Source organism: Lycorma delicatula, chromosome 8 (assembly GCF_047948215.1).
Source record: "Lycorma delicatula isolate Av1 chromosome 8, ASM4794821v1, whole genome shotgun sequence".
NCBI classification, from domain to species: Eukaryota; Metazoa; Arthropoda; class Insecta; order Hemiptera; family Fulgoridae; genus Lycorma; species Lycorma delicatula.
The window spans coordinates 99,294,485-99,308,118 of NC_134462.1; the positions used below are offsets into that span (position 1 = coordinate 99,294,485).

The following is a 13,634-nucleotide window of genomic DNA, read 5'->3' on the forward strand; positions in this document are numbered from 1 at the left end:
TTGGACTTGGAATCTCATCAATGAATCTTTCTTGATATTCATGAACTGCAGCTATGTATTTCCATTACAATAGCTGTAAATAATTTCTGGATATTATTTATTTGAAAACTGAAAAGACATTTTTAGAAGTGATATTCAAGCACTATTTCTTTTTTCTTTTTGATTTTGAAAGCATACAAAACTATTAAAATGCAATACAGAATTTCAATAGTTGATCAACTGTATTTTTTGTTTTTATATTGTTATAAAACTTACATACTATGATGATTACATAATACACATTACATAAGTTCTGCAAAAGTACTATTAGCACTTGTTTGCAGAACTATTGACTAAAATTATAATATTTTTATAATACAATAAATAAGATTCACAATATGATGGTATACATCATATTCATTTCTCTAGCTTTAAGATTAGACTACCTATTTATTGATTGTTATACAAAGTGTCCGGGCTAAAGGTATCCAAAAGTAATGGCCTATATTTAGAAAACCAGTTGTTGTAATCTCTTAACGTAGTCTCCATTGACATGAAGCATCTCTAAGATTTGGTCTGTATACTCTTAAGGTCAGCAGAATACGCATGCACAGGCAAGCTGACTTACAACACAATTAATTGTAGTCAGTTGAGATGTGGCACCCACAACAGAAGATTCAATGCTTGCTTTGGTTAGCGGAATTTCAATCAGTTACACATATTCAATGGTGTGCACAAAATGAATGGAATATCAATCCTCCTACATCCAGGTCTATTCATCAGTGGAATACGACTTTAAGAGAGACTGCAAGCTTGGTTTCACGAACTGGAAATCATCTAAAAGTTTTTGTTAGAGACAAGACTGTGGCTCGTGTACATGATGCAATGACTACCAGTCCAGGAAATCAATTAGGTGGGCTATTTATGAACTAAAAATTTCTTGTTCCACTGTTCATGACATTGTTCAAAAGCAGCTCTGTTTTTGCAAGTGTTTGGTTAGAAGTTCTTTCGTCTTCTTTAATATGTTTGACTAAATTTACTTAGATCTTATCTCATTCTAGAGTTCAAAATTTTGGTCTGGTAAAAAAAACCTTCTTCTTCGTCCATCATAGTACTTGTGTGTGGACAAGTATAGGCTTGATTAGACTTTTCTGGCACCGGCAGCATAAAAAACTCAGTGCAGCAGTATAAAAAAAATTGTTCTGAAAATTTCCTTACTGTACCTGTACTCATCCTTTGCAATTATAAGGTAATGGTTGTGAGTACACAAATTTTCCCATACATATTATTGCAAACAATATTCATTACTGTCGCTGGACAATATAGAATTCTTATGCCCATCAGCCCACTCATGTTATATAAGTGCCTTGTCAGGAAAATGCAGTCTTTTTTGTTTAAGCATTTCTTGATTCGCTTGTGAATCACATTTAGAGATGAAAGAAGTTATTCTTTGCACTTTCCCAGACAATGATGCCGTATAGGAGAACAGAATAAACTATTCTGTCAATACTTTTTTTATTCCACCTTGGGGTCAGACCTGTCAGACCAAGAGAGAATCAGAGGGAATTAGTCACCCCACTGGTCTTCCTCTGCCATTTTCATACGGAAGATGATCTTGATCAACTTGTGGACACGTGTACCATGCCTGTTTGGTCTGCAGCATAGTCCCCAAGATATTATCTGGGTTAAGTGTGCCAAATTCTCTCAAGCATGTTTCCCTATCCTGTACGAATTGATTGTACATGAACATTATGTGAACTGTGATACCCTGCTCCCTGCAATAGTCGCATTCCACAGAGGGTCTCAAGTTAAATATACAAGCAACAACATTCTCTTCATTTAAAAATGTTCAAGTCATTACAAAGTATTAAATTCACAAAATACTACATTAACAGTAGAGATCCTTTACAATAATATATGCTAATCATGTAAATGGAAACTATTAATGCATTGTATTTAAATAAATCACATCAAAAATTTTATTAGCATACACATTTTATCAAGCACTCATTTGATATTTACATTAAAAAAAATCAAGTTGAAAAGAGGTTAAAACAAATTAAAAAATATATATATATATTGCATAATAAAAAATCCCTGAAATAAGAATATCATCTGATAAAAATACATTACAAAAACAAATAAAATGCTTTACCATTCATTGAGTGTCATTTGCTGTTGCACTGACAGATTTTGGCCAGGTGCAGGAAATGGGCAATCATATAACTGCTGAACAAATTTTAATAACTCAGTATCAGACAAGTGGCCATGCATTGATTCCAAATCAATCAATATCTAAATGAAAAATAAAAATTAAATTATAAACAAAAGCATTTAAGATCCAACGTGCAGCAACAATAATTTTTTTTATACAAATAAAACAAGAAAGTAATACATCCAGAATAGAAAGTAATAAGTTACACTTGATCATTACACACATATGCGCGCATACACAAGCACCAGTAAGATACAAAATTTTAAGGATATATTTTTTTATTCAATAAAAAGATAATAACAAGGGCAAAGGGGCAAGAAATTTTACATACTTAAAAAAACTAATTTTAATACTGCTTGTTTTAATAATTACAGTTATTTGATGCAATTAAAACTAAAAAAAAAACCTAAAAAAACCTAATTTATAAATAACAGTTCCATTGCTTTCTTTCAAGTTCCTAAGCTTGTAGGAGAGGTTTGCCTGACTTTACAGACAGATGTTTTTTTCCTAATATCAACCTTGAGGTAAGAGTATTAATTCAACTCAAATTCATAGTCACAACTAGATGAAAAAACTATTTCATCTCACAATCATTTTAATGACAAACACAGTTTTTTTAAAAATAAAAAAAAAATAAAATTCTATAGAATAATAGTATTTATGTTTTTAAAAGTTAACTTAACAAATGTTAATATAAGACTTTTAACTATTACTTCAGTTACACTGCCCCCAGCAATCAATAGCACTTCATTCTCTCAATTGCAAAAATATCTCGTGTTCAAAGGTCAAAATTGACTGTTTTCAATTTCAGCCTCATGTAATGAATTAATTTAAAAATTATAAACACAATCAACTTTGTCGAAACTAATGTCCCTTTTACGTTCATATGCATTAAATTGTCCATTCAATTCATAATGATATCAATATTTTTACACAAAGAGCTGAGTCTCCATTCTACTAAAATCATATGGTGTCATTTAATGTTATGAGAAATGTTCATTCTTAAGTTACAAAAGTTGCATGGCCATTGTCAAAAAAAAACAGCTTTTTAATTCCTTTTGATGACACTACACCATACAGCAGCTATTTCACTATTTAATGGTGAAAATTTTCACTATTTAAGAGCTAAAATTCTCCACAAATAGTTGTTTAATACAAAATTAAATATATTCAGGTGAAAATTAGCTAAATTAAAGAAACATTCTTCAGGAAACTTTTTATCACATTTTATTAAAAACTGTTGAGTTAAAATATATTTCCTATTAATATTAAGTGTTTTCAGTTCTGGAGCATTTAAATTTTATAGGTTGAAAGTTACGTTTTTTTTTATTAAGTCAGGATACTTTTTACTCAACAACTAAGACCACAGTTTGAACATTTTTAACTGTTTTTACGGTGTGAATCAGTGAAACTGGATCATGTCGCAAAAGTTGAAAGTAATGACAAAATTCTGACCGTACAGCTTCATAATAAATCTCAATTTTATAAACAGCTTTCAAAGCAACATACAATGCACTCTTAGCTGATGTCTCGATATAACTATAAAGGATTGAATGGGTCAGAAAATAACATTGTTACAATCTTGGTACCTGTCATCAAACTGTGGCTTAGCAATGAACAATTCAAAATCATTTATTTCCCACACACACCCATCTTATTAAACCAGGTAAAATAAGTTTGTACATATAACAGTAATCTTTAAAAAAAAAAAACAGAGTAAAAAAAATTTGTAGCAAAGAAATATGAAAATAAGTTAAGTGATAAATAAAAAAAGTTCCTGAACACAGTTCAATACCTAATAGCACAACCAGAATAAAGTAATAATTAAGAAAATGTATAAACAACATAATAAAGAAGAAACTCCACAAGTTAAAATTAAGATACCTGCTTGTTTTCTTTAATTTTAAAGTATAAAAAAAAAAATAAATAAAAACAAACCTTATTATAAAATGTATTTGATTTGAATGGAGTTATGATACAATAAGCTAGTGGAAGACATATAACAGCATCTTCAGGTTGCACTCGTCTACAGTAGCTGTACTTCCTGATACCATTGCTATCTGTTAATATTTGGATATAACTCTGTCCACTGTCTGGACTAGGTGGCCAATCGTCAGCATCAGGAAAACAAAGGCTTTCTATACCAGCTGGTGAAGAAACCTGAAATAAAAAGGATTTAAATTTTAAGAGAATAGTAACAAATTATTGTAGTAGCGCATTTATTGAGGGAATACTTAATACAACTGATTCAATTTCTGGATTGGCATTTTTATCAGTCACCATCCACCCATTAAACGCTCAAAAATATGTAATCCAGCAAAACAAAACATATATTATACATATTTTTTTCTTAACCTTTTTTGTCTTAAAATAATGATGCATCATTATCCTATACTTTTATTGAATTTTACACGGTGCTGATTTATTGGTACTCTAGTTTATAAGAAAATATGTAGCTATTTTTAAATGTAGAATGTGCCGATATGTTCAATGAATGCAGATGAAAAATAGCAATTTAATGATAATATAAATATAATACAAACAATTCATCATTATGTCACAAGCAAAGTACAGGACAAAATATAACACTGTCTAATGCTACGTGAAGTTATAATTTAATGTGTTGTAGTTTTATACAATTAATCTATTAGATGATTAGAATTAATATGTAAATATATATATTCTTTATTTTTACTGTTATACTTATAACAATAACTGGATTGACTTCTCACCTTATTGGCTAACTGATCAAAGAATTATTTGATGAGGATAATAGTCACGATGTATTTCCAAAAATGAACACCTAGAAATGTTTCAATTTATTGAATGACCACATGTACTTCAAGTATGGCTTAAGTTTCATATTATTTTTCTCTTGATGAATTAAAGAGATCTTGAAGACTAACAGTTAATAAGCAATTCAATGAATTAAATGTATAATTTTGATTATTTAATCTGTTCAAAGATTCTCTTCTGTGGTCCAGACAGTAACATCAATGACTACTAAACTGCAGTCTTGGGTTCAATTCCCAGCAAGGGTCAAAATTTTCAGAGGAAGATAGTATAAAAACAACCTTTTGATATCTACATTAACAAAAGCCATATTCTAAAAAAAAAGTAATTACATTTTCAGGAAACTTATTCTTTATATAAGGCACTTTACAGCGTGCTGAGTTCAGGTCAAGTCCGACAAGAAGAAGGCACTCAAACAAATGCTTAAAACGAGCTGGAGTTGGATGTGGAGATCGCACTGAAGTAAGTCGTCGTGACACACGACGAACATAACCTTTACGTTCTGCAGTTATCTGTTCACGATCTTTTGAATTTTTCATAGACATTACTGAAATAAAAGAAATATAAATTATAATACTAAAGTATATTTTAATATAAAAAATTTAGACATGGTAAACTTTACACAAAAAAAAAACAAAATAAACATATAAAAACAATGTAGTACAATAAATAAGAGTGATAAAAATTAATGATATACAAAACCACAAACCACATGTATCTATGATGAATACTAAAAAAATCTGTCCACCAGTCTATTTAAAATATAATTAAAAGATTTTCTTTTACAGATATATTATTATTCTATCAATGAATTTTTAAATAATATTAATAAAATCAATTTTAAAATGAATGAATTTTCTGTATTCCATTCAACATGCACAAATATGCTCAAGTAATCTTCATTAATACTTCCTAAATTTCTAATTATTTTGTAGTTATTTTTATATTTATTATCATCATATGTTTACCTTAAAATTATTTCATGTACTTATATTTTAAATAACACCGGGGAACAAAAAAGAATTTTTTTTGTCTCAGGAAAAAAGTGATTCTGATAGTATTCTTTCTCCTGAATTCAAATATGATATTGAGTTTTCACCATAACGCAAGGTTTCCAAGAGACAGAGATTTGTAACTTCAAACACTTTAGTATTTTCTGCATTCTTAACTTCACGATATTCAAACATCTGACTAACCAAGAAAGTAAGAAATTATGATTTCCTGCTATATTTTGCCTGCGGAGCATCCCTCTTGATGGTCCAACAATAATCAGCCAGCATATTAGGATTCAATTTGTCTTGATACCTCTTTTCTATAGCTGAAATCTCCTGATGAAAGTGTTCTTCGTGCTCATCGCTTACTGCACCAAAATTTTCCAGGAATAAATCTAGGTGCAAGTGCAGGAAGTGTACTATTAAGGACATATTACGACCCAAATTTTTATAAGATGTTATAAGATCGTTGACAATAATATCACAGTAATTTTCCACCTTTCGATTTTCCAAAAAACTCTGAGTAACATTTTTGAATGCTTGCCAAGCTGCTTTCTCCAGTGGATTCAATAATTCCTCAAACTTTTCATCATGGATTAGTGATTGTATTTCTGGACCCACAAATTCTCCTTTAATTTTTGCATCACTAATTTTAGGAAACTTCTGTTTTAAGTACATAAACCAGGAGTATTGTCCATGGCCTTGACAAAATTCTTCAGTTTGACATGTAACAGAGGTAGATATACATTTTTAGGATTATACAATGGGTCATGTTTCACATTTTTCTGTTCAGGAACCAGTGATTTACATTTAGGTCATTCTTTTCTAATAAAATGTCTTTTTTCTGTCCCTACTATCCCATTCACACAAAAACCAACAGGGCTTTATGTAATCAAACTACAGATTAAGAATAAGTCTAATTACCTTCAAATCACCACAAATATTCCATTTATACACTGTATATTAAAGCTTTTCCAATATAAAGTTTTCATGTTTTTTTTCATACTAGCAGAATAAGCCACAGATACTGATGGGAATTTATTGCCATTATCCAGATACACAGCTTTTAAACTAACTTTAGAGGAATCAATGAACAAGCGCCATTCTGTTGGGTTATGTTCATTAGAAAGTGTCTCCATAAGAGAAGAAATGTCATTACAAAACATTAAGACATTTTCTTCAGAAAAATAGTCTTGAAATTCAGAATGACGATTACGATAAGCACATATCTTTGTATTCTTTTGAAAAAGACTCCATCCTGTTAGTTGGGAAGCAAGCATTTCAGACTATTTTTTGGATAACTTTAAATCTCATATGAGATCGTTAAGATTTTCTTGAGTCAGTAAAATGAGATTCAGATGAACTGCTTTGTTCAAAAGTTGTATCACCAGAATCTATTTCTGTTTCTTCCTTATTTCCATCAGACTCTGAGCTCTCTTCATCTAATATTACATGTTCTGGAGGCTTTGGTAATTGCAATTCTTCGCAGTGTGTAATTGGTCTTACTGCAGATTGCAAGTTAGGGTATATCACTGTATGTTTTGATTTTGAGGTAATCCCTTTAATGTTTATTAAATAGAAATAACACTCAGAAGAGTAATCTTTGGGTTCTCTCCAAATCATAGGGATAGCAAATGGCATGTGCCATTTTTCCATGCAGTGAGAAGCCTAGAATACGATAAACAACAGATATGTGGGACCCAGACCCTTGTTTGGTTCTCGATTTTATACCCAAAATAAATTTCAAAACACTTTTTTACTAATGGAGTAAGGTTTTGCCTGTGGGACTTGAGTGTCACTTCACCACACATAAGAAAAATTGTTAGGATGATTTAAACAAACTCTAGGCATTTTGTAACTAATCACTAATTTAAAAAAATGAAGTTGTAAATATATAATACACAATAATTCAGACACACAAAGCACTACAATGACATGTTTACTGGTTCACTACTATCTCACAACTGGCATGTGTGCTACACTAGATCATGTCTGTAAATGTCTATACACATCTGAACCTGTAAAACAGTAGCAACACTACCCTTTGAGTTAGCAAATTTTTTCCATTATATTTACAATGCTCTAGGAGCTTTTACTTGACAATGGACAAATGGATGAAAAACTAAAAAACAAAAATAGATTAAAAAACTAAAATAACAAAAAAACTGTGGGCGATGCAGAAATTCCAAATACATATTTGAAAACAGGATAAAAAAAACTATATTCAGTACACCTATTGGTACTCGTGAGACAAAAATCATGTTGACCAATGTAATTATTAATAAATTAATATATTTAAATTAAAAAAAAAAAAGTTAAAAAAGAAGTAAGTTAAAAAAATTTGTTTGCAATCAGAGGTTAATAATAATCAAAATGGATCTATTTTTTTATTTTATAATTGACACTGTATTCTGTGATACTGCTCTGATGACACTTTTACTACAATTTCCCTTGATCTATTAATGGAAATAATTGGGGCAGTTTCCTTTTTTTATCCATGGAATAGTACATCTACCCATTCCTGATGTGGTCTCTATATTGTATTATTTTGTACCAATCAAAATAAAAAATTTTTTATTTTTGAGTGGTCCAAAAATTAATGAGATAACAGGTGCAGTTAAAAGAAAAAAAAACTGTATTCTGGATCTATATCTATATGTTTCTTTTCAGAATAGTTTCCCTCAAGTACATCATACTGCTTCCGAAAAAGCTTAATCCACTTTTCAAACACAAAATTCCGGCTATCTTTTGGAAGCACTTTGCATTTCTTCGCAAGAGTCATCTCAAATATTCACCCTTTCAGGTCCTTCTTCATTGGGAACAGTCAGGAGTCACATGGAGCTACATCTGGACTGTATAAGATGAGCGAGGAACCATTTAAAATTTTTTCCATTCAAAAATTCACGCATATTGGGGAGCTTATTTATCATGATGCAATACTAGTTCAATTATTTTCCAGTATGTTTTATTTTGAAGTGAGTCAGCATAATCCTCAGTACACTGATATAGCAGAAAGCATCTACAGTCATCCCTGTAGGTATCTAAAGTTGATAGATGAATCCTTTGTTATCAAAAAAGATTATCGTGAATTTACCTATGCTGTGTACAGCTTTAACTTTTTCAGAGGTTCACTACCTCTGAAAAAGTTCACACCTCTGATGACGTTGTCTTCCATTGGGAGTGTTGTTGTTTCATCTTAGTGTCATAATGAAATATCCAACACTATCAACCATTACCACATTATGCAAAAAGCATGTTCCTTCCTTGCAATGAGCCAACAATTCTTCAAAAATGAATATGTTGTATTCATCTGGGATATTTGGTCAGGAAATGAAGTGCCAGAACCCAATGGTACACAATGCATTCATATGCATCTTCTCACTCAGAAAATTGAGTGCACTGCTTTTTAAGATGTGTAGCAGTTCCCCGACTCTCACACATCAATATGACAATCTTTTCAAAAGATGACATTTACTGTATTCACCATAACGTCATTAATCAATGTGCTTGGTCAACCAGCTCTTGTCATGTCTTCCACACACTCTTGTCTAGCAAAAATACAGCATGCTTGATTACCTAACACACTTTACACGAATGATCAATGACTACAACAATCAACTTCAAATTGACACAGCAAGTAGACAACATATCTGGCTACTTGTAAGCATGCAAGACTGCCACTTTGCATATTTTAAATTTCCCTGTGAAAATCAGTCTCATGACTTTTCGGACTGCACCTGAATATAGTTATTTTTATTAATTATTGTAGTATTTATTGTTTTTGAATATTGAACTTAGTACGCTACACTCTTTTAAAGATTTGAGCTGAATAAATGATTAGTGAAAAATTATATTCTCATCTACAATGTATCACTTACTGATCTGAACACTTTGCATTTTGATGCGACTTGAATGCTGACGTGCACATATATGTTTGGCTAACTAAAAAAAAAGTAGTGAAAAACCACTTCACTCCTTTCTTTCCTTAGTAAACCTGGGACGGAATGTTTGACAAAAATGTATTAATATACTCGGGCACAATCTACTTTGAATAAAGTGGTGTAGAGAAGAGTAGATTCTAGGATATTTAAACATCAATTATTTCAAAGTTGTTATGAAGTAATTATGATTCCAAAATTTTTTTCTGAAAATTCTGAAAATCTAATCTTAAATAAAACTAATCAAAATCTGTGCTATCATCATTTTACAGTTAAAAAAGTGAATCCTTAATGAAAATATTTAACAAGTAAATCTTAAAAATATCTTTCTATTAATTAAGAAATCGTAAAAATATATTTCTATTAATTAAGAAAAACAAACTTCTTATCAATAAATATAATTAATGAATCATTACATCTTTAACAGGAAATAATCTATAGAAACTTAATTCATAAGTAAAATTTCAACTTTATCAGATATACATTATTATACCATCTCACAAAAAAAAGTTAGAAATCTTTTGCATATGCTAAATTTCAGTCAAATTAAAAAACTGATTTTTGAGGATATCATGAAGACAAATTTTACAAACATGAATACACATACATCCACATAAGATATATCTGTAAAATGGTCATTACAGATATAAAAATTATTACAAAACCTAAATTACTCAAAAATACAAACGTTTGTTTTAAAAAAAGTGTTTTAATAAAGCAAAAAGACACACAAGTTTTTATGAATATAACAATGCTTCCTTTAACAAAAAATTAAAAAAAGATATCAAAATTCTTCAGAAATAAAAAAAAAAAAGAAGAAAACTTACCTCCACTTCCACCACTACTGTTAGTCACAAAAGGTGTAGATGCAGCAGCCTCTGCAGATATCAGTAACTGATTAGGATCATCAGGCGATGATATAACTGATGAACAATCTGAATCACTACCACTAGCGACATCACCATTACCAGATGAAGCGGCTGACGATGTAGCACCAGAGTTATTATTATGTTTTATTTTCCCATATGCTTCTGATAATAACTGATGTATCTAAATGGAAAAAAAAATCATTAATTTACAAGGAAATAACATTATGATACATAATTTACATTTTTAAAGTGAAAAATCTGGAAACTTACTTGAAAAATAATCATATAATGGAGAAGGATGTCGTGTACAAATCAAAACACTATGAAACACCACAAGACAAATAGTTTGAGTATGTATATATAGTTTATACAAATAATAATGAAAACTAATTAAGTTTTTATAATTAATTATATTTTTAAAGTACACAATATGTATGTATTTTTAAATTACCCACACTAATTGTGAACAAGAACAAAGGTAAACAATAACAACCAAACAGTAAAAATGTGATCAACAATAAACTGACAAGGAATACAAAAGAGAAAGAGACACGAATGAGTGAAATATAATCAATCAGATCAACCAACATTTTAGCGGAGAATTCAAAATAACTTTACACATGACAGAAATATTAAAGTTACTCTTAAAAGAGTATATTTTACTCCACTAGAAAAGTTTGTCGAGATGAAGAGAAAAATGGTGGGAAAATACAATAAAAACCAGCATTGTTTTAGGAATACTGGGATGCATTTACAAAAAAAAAAATTAAGTACAACAGAAGTCTTTTTTTCTTTTGTACCCCTTTCACTGTTAAGCTTTTTCACAATTTACTATTCTGAATGTACAGTTCTCTGCCCTAAGGCATTCTTTTAACATCCCTTTTTTTACCTCTTATGGAGAGGGGTAAGAACCACTCCACCAATGTGTATTCCTATAGCTCTATCCTTGGCTTTTATTTTTTCTCTCCTTCTCCTTCTCTTTGTCTTGTATCTGGGTATCTGAGATTTATCCATCTGCACCAGCTGGCAAATGGATACTTTCAAGCTAATTTACTCCTAAATCCTGCTCTTTCTTCTTGAAAATACTATTTCTGGTTTATCCTTATTGTTTTCCTAACAAGCTTACTTGGTTACTTCATTTCTATTACGTTTAATCCACCTTTAGAGTTGTTCAGGCTCTGGCATTATACAGTCTTTTACACTCTCACATTTTATTATTGCTGATCTCACTTTTTCCCCAGCACTATATTCTTCAATTGAAAAAAAAAACTAATGGGCTTTGGTTAGTTCATTATTGTCTGCATAATCTGATGTTACCATGAAATCCAAATAACTGCACCTCCTTATGCATTCACATGTGACATTACCAAAGGGATAAAACATAATAAATGATGGACAGGTGAAAAGATCTGAAATGAATAAAAAAAGGTAGATATGATGCTTCAGGTAGAAGCCATTTCAGTTATTTTAAGTACCATCATATTTATTCATTAAACACAACCTAGGCAATACTGATAACAAATAAGATTGACTTAATTACAATGGAGAAAAACATTAAAAAGTAATCTTAATTTCACAATATTAAACGATGAATTTTTTTTTTATTGTCTATTAACTCTTCTGACATTCTCATTTATTAGTGAATAAATAAAAAGAAAATTTACTGGTATTTTCGACTTCACAAACTGGGTACACTTGTCATAATAACCAAGTTTTATTTGTGCAGCTGCATAAAAACAATACAGCTGAAAGTATAATGTGGATTATATACTAATATACACGGACCCATTATCTTTCACTCTAACTCTCAATATCTTATTTAAAAATAAATAAATGCGTAAGACAATGAATTAAAAATATACTTCTGGTTGTTTCAGAAAGTTTAAGTTTGAAAAGACTATTCAAACTAATACAGTAAAAATCATCCAACATTTCTCAATCATCAACAAGAAAAAAAAGTCTTTTAAATAACAAAAATTTTACAATTTAAATAGATTAAATTTTTACTTGTTACATTCAATAGCAAGTTATATCAATTAAAAAAGCCGATAAATGGGAAGTGCCAAAATAAAATATTTTTAAATTAAAAATATAAGTACACTCATAGCCAACAGAGTGGTAAATGTTTTGAGAAGGGATAAAAAAACCTTATATACATTCTGAAATTATCTTATTTTTATAAGAACAAATCAAAATAAGAACGTAAAAATATTTTATTAAAATTCCATATTTAAAAATACTACACGTTTGCATTATATCTATAGTAATTACTTTTAATTGGACTTTCTGAAATTCTAAACCTGAATTTTTCTCAAAAATGGTACACATAATTTTCATAAGATTTTAGCATAAATATTGTTATGTAGAAAAATAAATTTTTCCCATATTTTAGGCAACTTTTTAAAGATAAATTTAAAAGCACTTCACATTAAATGCTCCTCCAATTTCATAAATATTGATAAGAGGAATTTTGTAATTATCCATTATTTTTTATGACTACCTAACAAAGATGTACCATACATATTGGAGAAAAATTAAAATTTTTAAATCAATAAAATTAAGTTAACTTATGCACTGGGGCTTACACTTTGTTAGTAAATATATTAAAATAAAGTAGAAATTTTATAACTAGAAAATACAGTAAAATAAATCTCACTATAATGGCAACAAAGGCACCAACATTTTTCCAATTTTTCCAACTGCCCACCAAGCCTTTAAAAGCATGAATACAGAAACTACAGGAATAAATGATGTAGACTTTCCAGTTGATAAGATATATCATATGAGGCATGTATTTAAAGTAAGTACCGTTTTGAAATTCCAACGCTGCTACGCCGTGGTTGGCATT

General features: G+C 29.8%; 1 protein-coding gene across 1 annotated transcript in view; it reads right to left on the reverse strand.

The window, feature by feature from the left end:
- The window catches only part of LOC142328757 (uncharacterized), a 41,891-nt gene that overhangs the window by 14,818 nt on the left and 13,439 nt on the right, over positions 1 to 13,634 (reverse strand). The window contains exons 3-6 of the mRNA XM_075372777.1: positions 10,745 to 10,967; positions 5,320 to 5,534; positions 4,133 to 4,354; positions 2,135 to 2,274 (exon numbers count right to left, since the gene is read on the reverse strand). Coding sequence (XP_075228892.1) covers positions 2,135 to 2,274; positions 4,133 to 4,354; positions 5,320 to 5,534; positions 10,745 to 10,967 — 800 coding nt within the window. The remainder of the gene's footprint in view (positions 1 to 2,134; positions 2,275 to 4,132; positions 4,355 to 5,319; positions 5,535 to 10,744; positions 10,968 to 13,634) is intronic.